The sequence below is a fragment of the Odocoileus virginianus genome, chromosome 11 (assembly GCF_023699985.2).
Source record: "Odocoileus virginianus isolate 20LAN1187 ecotype Illinois chromosome 11, Ovbor_1.2, whole genome shotgun sequence".
NCBI classification, from domain to species: Eukaryota; Metazoa; Chordata; class Mammalia; order Artiodactyla; family Cervidae; genus Odocoileus; species Odocoileus virginianus.
The window spans coordinates 45,476,528-45,493,047 of record NC_069684.1 but is presented as its reverse complement, the minus strand read 5'-3'; the positions used below and the strand labels follow the sequence as shown (position 1 = coordinate 45,493,047).

Sequence of the window (16,520 nt, the reverse complement as noted above, 5' to 3'; positions counted from 1 at the left end):
TTTGAAAGAAACATTGAGATGTTTAGTAGTAAATCCAATGAAGTGCTTGATTTTTTTCCCCCTAGAATTAACTTGATACTAAATTAAGAAAGACTATTTTTGTAACAGAATTATTGGTTTTTAATGGAAGATTTCAGCTGGTAAAGAATAAATGACCTGCAATTCATTATTAGCAATAACAGTAGGGGATGAAAATAAGATATAAGCAAGGTGAAAAACAAAAATTGAAACTTTATCCACTAAAAAACAGCACCTACTTTTCTCAAATAATGTGGAACAGTGATAGTATATAAGTGAAATTAACAAATTGCTTTTGAAAATTTTTTGTTTTTTATCTATTTGTTTTTTTTTTTTTTTTTTGAGGGAGGGGATGTTGTAGCCCATACAGGGAAAAAAACCCTACATTTGACTTTTTAAAGTAATTTCCAGGTGTATAGCATTATAATTCAGTATCTGTATACATTATACCATTTTGTCCACTCCCCAAGCCCCACTTGCCCTCTGGTAATGGCTGATCTGTTCTGTTTATCTATAAGTTTATTTTTGTTCTATTTTGTTTGTTCATTTGTTTGTGTTTTTTTTTTTTTTTTAGTTTGTTTTTTACATTCCACATATGAATGAGATCATATGGTATTTGCCTTTCTCCGACTTACTGCACTTCAACATAATACTTTCAAGGTCTATCCATGTTGTTGCTGAGAGCAGGATTTCATTTTTTATTTATGGCTGAGTATTAGATTGAAGGCAAAAGGAGAAGAGGGTGGCAGAGGATGAGATGGTTGGATAGCGTCATGACTCACTGGACATGAATTTGGGTAAATTCTGGGAGATTTAGGGGCAGGGAGACCTGGCATTTTGCAGTCCATGGGGTTGCAAAGAGTCAGATACAACTTGGCAACTGAACAACAACAACAAATCATTCCTCTGTGGGCTTCCTTGGTGGCACAGTGGTAACAAATCCACCTGCCAATGCAGGAGACGTAAGAGATGCAGATTTGATCCCTGGGTCAGAAAGATTGAGTGACTGACTGAACATTATTCCATTGTATATATTGTGATATATACATAATTATTGCATTGTATATATTGTGATACACACACACATGCCTGCTTGCTAAGTTGCTTCAGTTGTGTCTGACTCTTTGTGACCCCATGGACCATAGCCTCTCAGGCTCCTCTGTCCATGGGATTCTCCAGGCAAGAATACTGAAGTGGGTGGCCATTCCCTTCTCCAGGGGCTCTTCCCAACCCAGGGATCAAACCTGTGTCTCCTGCATTGGCAGGCGGATTCTCTACCACTGAGCCACCAGGGATGCCCTGTGCATGCATGCCTGCTCTCGCTTCAGTCACGTCTGATTCTTCGTGACCCCATGGACCATAGCCCGCCAGGGTCCTCTGTCTGTGGGATTCTCCAGGCAAGAATACTGGAGTGCATTGCCATGCCCTCCTCCAGGGGATTTTCCCAACCCAGGGATTGAACCAGCAACTCATGTGTCTCCTGATTGTAGGTGGATTCTTCACTACTGAGCCACTGAGGAAGCCCCCCAGGGAAGCTCTACAATGAGCCAGATGTTCTATGTGCATTACAAATATCAGTTTATTTCTTCTTCACTACTGTTGTCCCCACTTTCCTAAAGAGGAAGCTGAGACACAGGGAGATTAAACAGCATGCCCAAAGGTACACACAACTAGAGTGACAGAGTTGGCATTTGAACTCCCGTGTGTACTCTGTAAAATACTGGCCTCAGTTTTGAAAGCTTGAGTAACAGGGCAGAGTAGAATTTTTTTGATTGCATTAGATATTTATTCAAATCTCAACTTTGTCCTGTACTTGTTACTAGTGTCTCAGAGCCTCAGCATGGCTATTTGTGACAAGTTAGGATGCCGTCACAACAGTCTCTACGTGCCTATGGAAACAGGTCTCTTTGTGCCTAATGCACAGTGCTTGGCTCAGAATATTCAAGTGTCCTTGCCTGCCTTACATTAACCACTTACAACTGTGATATATGAGTCTCATTAAGTATATTGCCCAGGGAAAGCAAAGAAGAGAAGAGAGAACTTAGAGAAGCTCATGTATTCACCCTCAGAATAATAGTTTGTGATTTCATGCAGTGCAATTTTTGGGTCCCATGCTATTGGAAGTAGGCTTCTAAGGTGGCTCAGTGGTAAAGAATCTGCCTGCCAATGCAGGAGACGCAAGAGATGCAGATTCAGTTCCTGGGTCGGGAAGATTCCCTGGGGAAGGAAATGACAACCCACTTCAGTTTTCTTGCCTGGAAAATTCCATGGACAGAGGAGCCTGCCAGGCTACAGTCCATGGGGTTGCAAAGAGTCAGACCCAACTGAGTGACTGAGCACACATGTGTAGGTTTTGGTTACATGGTATGCTGTTGGAAAGTTCTTGTAGGAGTCTCTCCATTGATGAGTCTAAGATAAAACCTGATTCTATTTTGTTGAGTTTTGTTCTATGAGGCAGTGATTTTGATACAGGGGTGGGAAGGTTGAATCACCTGAGGATTTTTTCAGATGACACAGCCCTCCTCCTGGTGAGCGAGCATGACCGCCTTCTCTGCCAGCTCCCTCTCCCTGCCACAGTGAGACACTGTTATTGTTGTCTATTCTATCCATCAGGTGTATCACCACAGAAAAATGGATTGAGCTATGCAGGGTTGGGTTATAGTGGGATTTCCATTTGAAAGATCTTTTCTGACATGAATGTAGTCCCTATTCTGCCTAGTGGTAGGTTAATTTGTCCATTCAGTTAGTGGAAAACGCCAGCCTTCTCCGTGGTACGTGTTGGTAGTACATGTAAGTAGCTTTGCAAATGGGTTCAGTACTTCCATGTTTGAAATTCATTACGGTTGTTTACTGCAGTGCAAGATATTACATTGATTTTAATACAGAGAGAATATGATGTGGTGAAATGGAAAATACTTACAGCAAGGAAATTGTAAAAGTTTCCAATGAAGCCTTTTTTAAATTGGTCCATTTCTTTGAAATAGTTAAAAATTCTGTTGGCCCTCGCTACTCTGTTAAAATACTGCAGGAATGACTGTATGTTTAATGTAGTGTGTGGAGTTGGAGTCTTTTTCCTATAATGCAGAAAGCAGATTAAAAAGAAAGCTTTTTTTGCTTTTGCAATCTACAAGGGCGTAAATGTAAGCAAAATAATAATTTAGCTCACATTTAACCCAGCAGGAAGCTGAGTACAGATTGAGTAATTCTCCACAACATATCTACTGCTATGTAAACTAATCTCACGGTTTATTCTTCATTAAATTGCCAAGATGCTATTTTTCTGTTGGCTAGTTTGTATATGTGCTTTGTTTTCTCTCTCTCTCCCCCATTTTCCTTGCTTTTCTCTCACATTAAAACTTTATACTATAACTCTATTAAGATATTCTTATGTTTATAAGAATAATAAGCACACATTTTTGGCTTACAGTGCAATGTTTCCTAAAAACAAAGGGAGCCAGGATTTGATTAACTAATTTACAGAATACTATGAAACAAGTACCAGACTGTTAAAGGTAGATGGTAATTGTGCAATTTTCTGGATAACAAAAGAAAATTATAAAGTAGACTTAAGTAGTAGCAGACTTGGCATTCTGAGATCTTAAGCTGGCATTCCAACATCTTGTGGTATTCAGTGCTTAGGTACTTTTCTCATGATTGCTTCAGCTTCAAAGCAAAACATGGACCTCAGCCTTCTTCAGGAAGTAGATATGAAAACTACACTTAATATAAAAATGACAAGTTCATGCATTATGCAGTGGAAGAAAAATTTCTTGACTATAATATACTTTGAAAATAATCATGAAGGAGCATATGTGGTAAAACAAGAATGTGGGTACATCTGGAAAGCATTTAAGGCATCTTGAAAGCAGGATGCGGAATCACCAAAATTGTAAACACCTTCCATCTGGACAGTTACATTGGTAATGTTGACCAGTACCAGAGCAGACAAATCTCTCATGTGACCTCATGAGATAGCCAGACAACCTGGGTGAGATGATCATAAAAATATGAATGCTTTGCAATACGACCTCATTAATCAATACCATACAGAAAATTATGAGAGAAAAAGATACTACATTCATCAATACTATACAGAAAATAATGAGAGAAAAAGACAAGCCTTGAAATGTGAAAGACTAAGGTGTTGTTATATGTTATGCTGGATGGAGGTTGTATCAATAACTATATAACTATGCTTCTCTGCTTGTATTGTCATGAGGCTTCAAAGAGGAAGGGGCCTCATTTTGAATTAACACAGCTGCAAACCTGGATTAGCACAGTAGTTCTGCGAAATGTTCAGGGACCATATGCTGCTACCGGTCTCTTCCTCACAATAATGCTTCAAGCAGCAAATACTGAGCACCTTTTTCAGCGGCACTTAGGTTGCTATTTGGAAATAACCAAGTCATAGCCGGTATTACTATCCCTCACTATGACCTGCTGGAGCCTTAAAAATGATTATAGAAATGGAAGAAGTTTTCATTTTGAATTTTAATTGCTCAATCATCTGCTTTTCTCTAGCTCTTCCCACAGCTGCCTACTAAAAGCCCCATGAGGGCAGGCACTATGCCTGTATCATTCATTGCTGCATTCTCAGTGCTTTTGTTTTTAGTAAGTGTTTTGACACTAAGTATTTTTGAATGAGTTGATCAATTAGAAGCCCATTTCCCCCAGTGTTAAATAAATATGTTTAAAGAACCTTACTCTTTGATTTGGGATGCTCATGGGCCAGTAGCTCTAAACTCAGAACGACTGAGCTGGGCAGGACTCACTAATTTCTTCCCCACTGGCCCAGTGGCAAAGAATCCGCCTGCCAAGCAGGAGCCATTGGAGACGGGAGTTTGATCCCTGGGTTAGCAAGATTCCCCTGGAGGAGAAAGTGGCAGACCCACTCCATTATTCTTGCCAGGATAATCTCATGGACAGAGGAGCCTGGCGGGCTACGGGCCATGGGTTCACAAAGAGTCTGATGCGACTGAGCACAGACAGATGCAGACAGAGGCACATTTTGCAGATACCACCTAATTTCCGGAGTCTGACAACATCCAGAGCAGGTTAATGGCTGTGTGTTGAAGAGAGTGTTAGTGACCATAGAATCTAACAGTTTTAATTTGCTCAAGGGCAAAAAGAAAGAACATCCTTGAAAGGACTTAATAAAAAGGGGAAAGATAACCTAAAAGTTTAGGTTTGCAGGAAAAGGAAATACGTCAACATATGTAAGTGCAAGAGCATTTTCATTTATTAACATTTCAGATTGTCCCTTGTTGAAAAATTGTTATGCTAGCTACATTGCAATGTAGATGATATTAAAAAATTCTTTAAGATTATTTTAAAGACATCTATGAAATAGGATGATGATAATTTCAGTGAGAGAAATATTTCTTCTACTCCCTCAGGGATAGAAATAGGGCTTTTTCTTAGAACTAATTGGAATGTGATACTTGGATCTGCTATGTAAAAATATAACAGGCAATTTTAAGAACTGCAAATACTGTATTATGTTTATTATCATGCATTTCTTCAGTAAATATATTTAGTTATAAGATATTTACAATATAACACACTATTATGAATTTTATATTCAGTATTTATTTGTTTATAGTGCTAATATTTATTTATGAAAATCCAGTAGTGGAAAAAAGATTCTGCTGTGTTTTCTTTTAGGTAGTTCATATGTGTAAATTTGGTTGGCGTCTGTCAACAAGCAGCAGAATATTTATAATATTGTGAACCATAAAATTAAATAAATTTTATACTGAAATTAACATTAAACTTCTTTTGGTCTTAGGTAAAAACTGACTCATGAAGACTTTTATTTAAGACTAATAGTTTCTTAAAGTTATGTACATTTATTTTTATTGAAAGCTGTCATCTTTTGGCTTAAAGCACTTCTTTGAAATTCTTAAAATATTTGTATTTTCATGGTCCTGTGCCCTGTGTTTGTCATTTAATAAAAATCATTCAGAGAGACCTCAGGCTTCGGCTCTTTTCTTTGGAAGAGTAGTTACTTCTGTCATATCCTGTCCCTGTCTTAAAAACGAAGTGAAAGTATTAAGTCAGTATTGTGTTTTGACGCTGGATAACCTTTTTTATTTCTTTAGATAGGATTTGCTTTGTATACTTGAAACTAAGGAGACTTTTTTCTGTTGATGAAGTAAATTTATTGCTGATTGCTGCCTATTGCCTCAGTTACGTAAATATGCCTGAATAAGTGCTGTATTGGTTAGTAGACTATTAAATGTGAGGTTGTTGCTGAATTGTAAATGATACTACAATAAATGATTGTGGCTTCATTTAATAATAACAATAATAATCTAACACCTGCCATATGTCAGGGAATGTTATAAGTCCTTTTTATGTCCTTCCAAACCCTTTAGGTAGGCACTGATTCTCATTTTTCAGGTGAGGAAACTAAGCTTTATGATGAGTCCAAACAGTAATGCCTCTTTCCTGATATTCATGTGAGAATGCCTTCAGCCTCTTTGTTATTAGTAGCAAATGGCTAGCTTTTGAAGCTTCTGTTACAAGAAGCATGAGTGATTATTGGTATTTTTAAAAACCTGTATCACCTGTATCTATTACAGAAACCAGAATTTCAATTTGTTTTTAAGAGATTACAAGAAATAAATTATTAAGTAAGGTAAGAACATTGGCAAAAGTCCAGAATCTAAAATCATAACTAAGTAAAACTGTGAACTCCAGTAAACAACATCTTCCAACCCGCATTTCTTAAGTAGGACTCTGTTTTTATCAGAGTGATGTGGATTTTCCCCTCTGTATGTGTAAAGTATTAACTTTGAGTCTCTGTAACACTTATGCCAATAACTTAATCAATAGGGTTTTTGTTGTTGTTTGTTCCGGTTTTTGGTTTTTTGTTTGTTTCTGTAAACAAGCCTTTGGTTGTGCTGTTGAGAGACTTCATTTGTTTTTTAGGTGTGCTGTAACAAATTACAGAAATTTGGGTGGCTTTAAACAACAGACATTTATTTTCTGACTGTTCTGGAGGCTATATCGGCAGGTGTAAGCAGTGATTGTGAGTTAGAATCCAGGTGTAAGCCTCTCTGCAAAGGCTTTAGAGGAGAATCCACTTCTTGCCTCTCCCAGCTTCTGTCTTCAGTTAGTCCTTTGCTTGTGGTGCATCATTCCAATCTCTGTCTCTTTTTTCACACTGCCTCTTCCTCTTCTCGATGTGTCAGACCTTCTTCTGCTTCACTGTTACAGACACTTGTAATTGGATTTAGGGCTCACCCAATAGTCTAGGATGGGCCTTCCCAGGTGGCTCAGTGGTAAAGAACCTGCCTGCCAATGCAGGAGACATGGGAGATGCAGTTTTGACTCCTTGGCCAGGAAGATCTCCTTGAGGAGGAAATGGCAATCCACTCCAGTATTCTTGCCTGGGAAATTCCATGGACAGAGGAGCCTGGCAGGCCACAAAGTTGGAGGTGATTGAGCACGCATTCACAGATTGTCCAGGATGAGTTTCTCTTTCGAAAAGCCCCTCTTCTCAAATCCTTACCTTAATAACCTCTTCTGCCAAAGAAAGTAATATTCCCAGTTTTCAGGGATTGTCGTTGCTGTTCAGTCACAGTTGTGTCTGACTCTGCGTAGCCATGGACTGCAGCACGCCAGGCCTCTCTGTCCCTCACCATCTCTGGAATTTGCCCAAGTTCATGTTCATTGCATCAGTGATGCTGTCCAGCCATCTCACCCTCTGATGCCCTCTTCTCCTTCTGCCCTCAGCATCTTGGACTTTCCCAGCATCTTTCCCAGCATCATGGACTTTTCCAGTGAGTCGTCCGTTCTCATCAAATGACCACCATAGTAGAACTGGAGCTTCAGCTTCAGCATCAGTCCTTCCAGTGAATATTCAGGGTTGATCTCCCTTAAGATTGACTGGTTTGATCTCCTTGCTGTCTAAGGAACTTTCAGAAGTCTTCTCCAGCACCATAGTTTGAAGGCATCAATCTTTGGCGTTCTGCCTTCTTTACTCTCCAGCTCTCACAACCGTATATGTGACCACTGGGAAGACCATAGCCTTGACTATATGGACCTTTGTCGGCAGAATAATGTCTCTGCTTTTCAACACACGGTCTAGGTTTGTCATCGCTTTCCTTCCAAGAAGCAATCATCTTCTGATTTTATGGCTGTAGTCACTGTCTGCAGTGATTTTGGAGCCCAACAAGAGGAAATCTGTCACTACTTCCACCTTTTTTTTTTTAATATTTAGTTTTAAGCCAGGTCTTTCACTCTCCTTCACCCTCAAGAGGCTCTTCAGTTCCTCTTTGCTTTCTGCCATTAGAGTGGTATCATCAACATGTCTGAGGTGGTTGTTTCTCTTGCGTGTCGTGATTCTGGCTTGTAACTCATCCAGCCCGGCGTGTCTCATGATGTGCCCAGAGTATAAGTTAAGCAAACACGGTGACAGTAGTCAGCCCTGTCGTACTCCTTTCTCAGTCTTGAACCAATCAATTGTTCCATACAAGGTTCTAACTGTTGCTTCTTGACCCGCATACAGGTTTCTCAGGAGAAAGGTAAGATGGTCTGATATTCGGAGGTAAGAGCTTTGCACTCTGTGTCATGATCAGTACAGTCAAAGGGTTTAGCGTAGTTAATGAAATAGATAGATTTTTTTTCCAGGGATTAGGATGTATACATATATTTTGGGTTCACCCTTCAGTCTACTATAGAAGTCAAAATATCAGAAAGTTTGTTATAAAATATATTTTGGTATTGGTAACGGCATACTTCAAAATATACAAAGCCTCCAGCCAACGAGTGTGAATGAATTGGAAACACCCATTAAGGCAGATAGAAAGTTGTGATAGACATCTTGTCCAGGTGTGACTGTGGTGCTTGTTGAAGGTTAATCATGACAGTGCATACACATTTCGAATGTATATTGATGGGTATCTGTTGAACAGTCTCTTCGGAAGACTTGGTACTCTATAAATGCTGCTGCTTTATTTAACAAGACTTTCTCCCCATTGTAACTAGGCTGTCTTTTAAATTAGTTGAAATCTGTGGGCTGTGAATATAAAAGTATGATGCAACTTCATTTTAATGCAGGAGGTACAAACTTGGGTGTAAATGCTATGCTTAAAAGATAAGATGTGATTAACTTTTGTTGTTGTTTAGTCACCAAGAGGTGTCCAACTCTTTTGTGACCCCATGGATTGTACCCCACCAGGTTCCTCTGTCCATGCAATTTCCCAGGCAAGAATGCTGGAATGGGCTGCCATTTCCTTCTCCAGGGGATCTTCCCGACCCCAGGATTGAGCCCACGTCTCCTGCATTGGCAGGTGGATGCTTTACCGCTGAGCCACCAGAGAAACCTTTTATCTTAGTCTGTCTAAAAAAGAATGGTGGCAGAGAGGGTAACTTTATTCTAGGAACTTAGCCCCTGTGAAAGCCAGGACTTTTTGGCCATATTTTTAGGGCAGACTTAGATGTGCCTTATTTGAACTCCCACTGCCTAAGCTGAGTCAGTTAAGGTGTCCCATGAGCAGCTGGACAGGAGTCCCAAGGCTGCAGGAGCAATTCTGCTTTGCTGTCTGTGTGCACAGTGTTTTTCCAAACTGTTGGGAAAAGCTGTAGCTTTTTAAAATTCTTTTAAGGATTTTAGGAATTCCTAGAATATTCTCGGAATATTATCTTTCTTTTGTACTGGGTCTAGTATGTAGCAATAAGCTTACTTTCTTGTTTTATTGATACCTATGAGTTTGTGTCCTCTGTAAGGCCCTTTCTTTAGAGCTTTTGGAACTCAAAAATGAATATTTAATTAGGCCAACACATCATGATATTACATGAGCTTTAGTTAAGAATGTTTATAGGAACCTGTAATAAAGGATTTGCTTTCAGGAAATACTCATAACCCTTCTCCAAATTTTAGTGGGCACAAGAAATCTGGTATAATACTGGAAGATAAGCTTTATGAGTTAGAGACCATTATTTCTTGTCTGCTATTGTGTCTCTAGCACCTAGGATAATTTCTCAGAAAGCCCATTCATACTATATAGATGGAAAATGATAAAATAAAAACTACATTCAGGAGTCTTCATTGAAAGTTTGGGATAAACTGTTAGCTTAGCATGACAGTACAGTTGTTGGTTAACTGAATCAATTCAAAATTAGTAATAAAATTTTCTGAGAAATACTTAATGTTTATCTAATAAAGAAGGGAAATTTTCACTTCAGTTTTTCTTCTGAATAAATGACTATCACACTCATTGAGTAATATGTGTCAGGGATGCATAATAGACTTATTTTTAAGAAATTTTTGTTAATCAAAAGCCCTCTATAAGCCACATAAATATTTTTAATTCATTAAGATTTGTTTAACAAGAAGATAAAATTTTTGTGGTGATGTTTTAGGTCTTTCATCTACACGTGTAAATTCCTAGTGGTTGATAGGAAATTATTCTTAGAATTGAAAACTTGACTTATTTCTTTCAATTATACATTTTTAAAAGAAATGTATTTAGTACTCTTAAAAGATAAGGAGAAATGTGTAAGAAAAAATTATGTTATCCCGATTTTTTTCTTCTTTAAATTTACAAAATGGATTTGTTTCATTTTATCTTTGGTATAGTTATTAAACTATTATTATTTTAACTTATCAAAGTTATAACATTTTGTACCAGTACAAGTTATTGTTTTAAAATAACATTTGAAATATAAATATAACATCACTGATTAGAGAACATCTAATGATTTTAATTTTTATATAGGAATACTTAAATATGAATAGAAAAATAAAACAATAAGTACAAGTAAGAAAGGATCTGTTTGATTATTTTATTGAGAACTGTGAGTTTGTCATTCTGATTTTATAAATTTGGCCTGTGTGTTTATTCACATTAGGGCCATATTTTTAAGTAAGTTAAAGTTATGAGTGGTGTCAGGTTTTCCTTTTTCTTTCCCTTAAGTTTTTCTTGTATGCTTACACACTTGTGGGGGAAGATGTTCATATATACACTTAATCATTTAGTAAGTTATTTTTGAGCATCATCAAGTGACAGGCACTAGATTGGACACTTGGAGTGTATCACTTTAAGAAAAATGAACTGACAGTATTTATTTCCATTGGTTAAAACTGAGTTTTAAAGCAAAGAGTAGGATTTTGGAGAACATATCTGCTGTCATGAGCTGCAGAGCTTCCCACTGCTTACTTTCCTGATAAGATTTGTAGTGGTACTGAATGTGATTGTGTAGTGAATTGTGTCAGTATTTGGAAGATCAGTAGAACTTGGTGGACCAGTGTTTCCTAAATGAACGGTGTGTGCTGTTAGAAAATCATGCAGTGTGTAAAAGATTGATTCAGTGTGAAATACAGACCCAGGGATTTCACATAGCAAAGTACAGAAGTTCATTGATAGTGGTTTCATATTCCACATTGCAGGCAACCTTTTAGAAAATGACTGTTTGTCAAATGCTGGTGTAGTATCAAAGAAAGACATCCATGACTATCTGAATATTCATCCCTTTTCCAACTACATATCCTGTTTGGGCTAGATTTTTTTTTAATATTTCAATCAAAAATATATTACTGTAACAGTTTAGATGTAAGAACAGATATGAAACTGACTGTCTTCTTTAAAGCCAAACATTAAAGAGATTTGCAAAGATGTAAAGCAGTTCAGCTCTTCACCTTGATTTTTTTGTTTTAGAAAATAAAACTGTTGTCATAACAATATTAATGTTGCATGCAATGAGTTTATTTTTTTACTGTTAAAGGAAGTAATAAAAATTTAAATTTTCTCCTTTTCAGTTTCTAATACAGTAAATATTATAGTTGTAATCTACATACACAAAAATTCATTGGCTGTATTTAAGTATTAAAAATATTTAAGGGTGTAAAGAGGTCTGAGGTGAGAATTTGGAGAATTGTCGACCCAGAGGAATGATTCCACATCTGGAATACATGTCAGGGATGAGATTATGGAAGAACTCATGTTTTATACTAAGAGACTGATACTAAACAGTAAGGAGTCAGAATATTTTTGAGCATAAAAGTGATATCATCAAAGCAGTACATAAGGACATTAGAACTATCTGGAGGTGATAGATATATTATGATGGAAGAGGGCGAGTAGAATGGGAGAAAAGTCACAGTACATTAGCAGAAGAGCAGATGTAAAGTGGTAGCACATCTTAGTGAAGTGAAGTCACTCAGTCGTGTCCGACTCTTTGCAACTCCTTGTACTGTAGCCTACCATGCTCCTCTGTCCATGGGATTTTCCGGGCAAGAGTACTGGAGTGGGTTGCCATTTCCTTCTCCAGAGGATCTTCCCAACCCAGGGATCAAACCCGGGTCTCCCGCATTGTAGGCAGACACTTTACCATTTGAGCCACCAGGGAAGATATCTTAGGTTGGCTAAATAAGAGAGACTTGTGAAGTCAGTACTGACTTAGCTACTGATGAGAGGGAACAGTCAAATGTTAGGTTTGAGCTTCGATAACTAATGTCAGGAGAAACTGATTTGAAGGGGAAGCTGAACTGCTTTCAGAGTTTTGTAGTACTGTGATTAAGCACTTGAGATTGAAAAGCCAGATAGAAATATTCAATAGAGAAGTGAAAATTGAGACCAGGGAGCCTTCCGGCTCTTGTGCCTCTGTTGCTTAAAATTTTAAAAAAGTGTGAAGTAAGCAAATGGTGATCTTGATGCTAAAAATTTATATTTTGGTAGCTAGTTGATAGCTTGTATCAAAATCTGACAGTATACATTTATTGACTATTGTGTGCTTGGCACTAACTACATGTTCATAGTTCTTACATTTATGTGTATGAATGTGTGTGTTGTTTTTAAGCTCTATTAACCCATGTTCTTTCATTTCCTTGACTTGTTTACAGCATTTGTGCAGTTATTTTCCTTTTAATAATAGAATGTTGTTTAAACAAGTTATGCTCAAGATTTAACAATGAAAGTAGACTTTTTCCCTTTCTTTTTTAAAAAATGACACGATTAGTTGTGGTACATGGAAGAGAAACATCTATTTCATGTCCCTCTTATGATAAGTGTTTTTCATCGAAATTCCTTGATACTGTGTGTATGATTTATTTACCAAGGCTTTTTAAGATGACTGAAAATATGCTCCAACAACCATCTGATATGAAAAACTGAACAAAATGTGTGCTCAGTTGAATGAATCTCTGAAGAAATAATGGTGCAAATGAATTATCAAAGTGTGAAATCATTAGAAACAAAACATGTTTGGGTTTTTATTGAAACTTAATTGCAGGCTTATGTATTTCCTTTTGTAAGCTAAGTTAAAAGAAAATTGCCTATCTAAATTTTTGGAGGCCAGTGTTGTAGGACATATATTGTACCATAATTTATTTTTTCACATAAAAGCTGCTGTTCATTTTTCCCCCAGCATTAACATGCATGCTTTCCTCATGTAGGAGAATATATAAAAAACTGGAGGCCAAGATATTTCCTTTTGAAGACAGATGGCTCATTCATAGGATATAAAGAGAAACCCCAAGATGTGGATTTACCTTATCCCCTCAACAACTTTTCAGTAGCAAGTAAGTTAATTACAATTGTTGATTCACCTTGTATTTATTTATTTGTATGTCTGTATGTGTCAGATACTTTGAGATATGTGGAAAGCCTATGAAAAAGTTTAGGTTTGTTCTTAATTGCAGATAAGTTTTCAGTTTATATAGAATTTCACTTCCTTAGCATTGGAACTGAAAAGTTCCATGGATTATTACAACCTGTGGTCTTATATAATCCAAAATAGTGTAATTTTTTCATAGTTAGAACTTTGTTATAAAAACCATTCCCCAGGTACATACCTCAAGTTCTTCTTTAAAGTGTACTTTGAACTTGACTGCTGGATTGAACTTGGTTGTAAGATGTTGCAGTCCTTAGTGCACCTCTAATAGAAGTTTCCTGTCATAATCTTAACCCTTTTGATTGATTGTATGATAAGCAACAAGTGATTTACTTTAAACATTATTTTCTGAGAAGATTTTGTTTGTGGTAAATTTTTCTTCCTTACAAATATCTAACATTATTTCTTCCTTACAAGTTTCTAAACAAGTTTGTAATTTAAACTTATTTAGGAATTATATATTTTCTTGAAAATAGCCAAAGATAAACTGAAAGATGATGATGATGATAATGGGGATTATAATTGTTATAACCAGGCTTTCAGATTGTTCAAATTGCTGATTAATCAATGAAAGGGATTTTCTGTGTTAATTCAGGAATAAAGCATTTTAAAGCATAATGTTAAGTTAAAATAAACTTGCATTAGAGATAAAATTTGTACCATTGTGGTAAAATCTTTAACTAGACACACCATTCTTAATTTTGATTTTGATTATATGCAGTTATCTATTAGTCATGATTTGGAAAGATATGAGGGAAAATTGAAGCAAAAATCAGTTAAAAAATATAGCAGCATCAGAAAATCCAAAATGATAAAAATCCTCAAATGTTATACACGTGATTTTATCATTGTATAGCTCCCCAGTCTCTCTCTTTTTTTGGATACTTTCTTTCAGTTTTTTTAAACAACAAGGTAGGACAATAAACCAAAAAGTTTGTGAAATCATTTTAACTATAAAAAATCCTCTTGTTTATGTAAGTGGATTTTTCCATAGGGAATTTCATTTTTTAAAAAGTGAAGATACCGTTATATTTGTGTATTAAAATAACTTTTCTCTGCCAAAATGGCTCATTAGATCCTTATGGCTTTCTCTCAGTAGAAAATTATTTTAAAAATCCTGTTGTCAATTGCAATAATATCTTATATTTTGTGTTGACTTATGAATACATTTTCTTTCTAAAGACATTTTGGGCAAGCATTTGCTTTAAAATGATAGAAATTGTCTTTTAAAACATTAGCAGTGTACATTTTTGTATCTGACCTAAAGCCAGTGTGGTTTCATAGTTTGTCTATTTTACTAGCAAATGCTATTATTGGTTTGTCTGAAATAATTTATAAAGTACAGAACTCCTATATCTGTTGATCAAAATGCAGCATTTTTTGACCTTATGAAATTTCACACCCCAACAAGTTTTAAAGACATACTGTATGTCACAGTCTGCCAACATCTGCTCCAACACTTCCACTGGCAGAGGCTGAAATAAATGCTGCACTCTTGAGGAGAGAACCTATTTTGTGACTGACAGTCAACTTATCCATGAAATCAATATTAGTTGGCATCTGTAATCTTTACTTGAATAATCAAGTAGTTGTGGATAGTTAAATTAATAAGTGAAGTTATAGACCAGCTCCTTAATTTTGGGAAACGTGTTAATAACATGGATCTTACAACAAACTGTTTAAAACTGATTGTTTTTAACGCCTGACTTATTGTAGTCATAAGTTTGCAATAATTTGTTTTTGTCAAAGTTGTGTCTGACTCTTTGCGACCCCATGGACTGTACAGTCCCTGGAATTCTCCAGGCCAGAATACTGGAGTGGGTAGCCTTTCCCTTTTCCGGGGGATCTTCCCAATCCAGGATTGAACCCAGGTCTCCTGCACTGCAGGCAGATTCTTTAACATTTGAGCCACAAGGGAAGACCGTGAATACTGGATTGAGTAGCCTATCTCTTCTCCTGCGGATCTTCGCGACCCAGGAATCTAACCGGGGTCTCCTGCATTGCAGGCGAATTCTTTACCAACTGAGCTATCAGGGAAGCCCCCTTGCAATAATTGCCTGAGATAACAGTGTGTAGTGAAAAGGGCCCTAGTTGAAGAAATAGTTCAAATTTAAGTTCTACCGAAAACCATGAGTATGACCTTGGGCAGGTCGTTCTCACGCTCTCTGGTTTTTAGTCCCTTTATCAGCATGGTGAGGACACCTGAATGAGTTTGTAAGGTCCCTCTTGTTTCTAGCTTTCTGTGATTCTGTGAGGGAAGTTTGAGCAGGCCATTGAAGAGTGAGTGGGAATGAAAATATTATAAAATAGAGGACAAGAATATTTTAGGCAGAGGGTAACAAGGAATGTTTTCGTGAGGTTTTAAGAGAAGGAACAGGAAGAGCCAGAGAGGGTTACTCTACCAATAATCTCCCACTGGTTCTAGCTGTCTTCAACATATGACGAAGAGGAACTAGGAATACAAGGTGCAGCGTACTCAGGTATGTTGGGGGATGTTATATATACACATGTATTCCATCCATAGCTACCATGTGTCACCTGTTTTTCCTGATGATTAAAATATGGTACTTCAAGATTAATCTTTGTGAGTTTTAATGAAACTTTACCAAAATAGGCTTTTTATTTGTATGAAAATAATAAAGTAAGAGAACTAGATGGGACTTAGTATTGCTCTTTCCACTCTTCATTAAAGTTTCAGATTCCTTTTCTTCTAGTTTAAAATTTCGCCAAAGATAAGTCTTTATACTAGTTGTTTCTACTTTTCAGTCCACCGCAGTCTTAACTTTTTTATTTGCTTGATGAAACCACTTTTAGTAAGTTCTCCAGTGACCCCTTAATTGCTCAGACTAGGAGACAGTCTTTTTTAGTTATTTTCCTGGATT

General features: G+C 36.9%; 1 protein-coding gene across 7 annotated transcripts in view; it reads left to right on the top strand.

Annotated features, from left to right (window-relative positions):
* Positions 1-16,520, top strand: part of AKT3 (AKT serine/threonine kinase 3) — a 264,755-nt gene that overhangs the window by 113,282 nt on the left and 134,953 nt on the right. For 6 of the 7 annotated variants that reach the window (XR_011490377.1, XM_070474383.1, XM_020905033.2 and 3 more), the window contains exon 2: positions 13,421-13,546. The exons of the other annotated variant lie outside the window; for it this stretch is intronic. Coding sequence is in view for 2 of the 6 variants with exons in the window: in XM_070474383.1 (XP_070330484.1) it covers positions 13,421-13,546 (126 nt within the window). In the remaining 4 variants the exon portion in view is untranslated. The remainder of the gene's footprint in view (positions 1-13,420; positions 13,547-16,520) is intronic. 7 annotated transcript variants of the gene reach the window in all.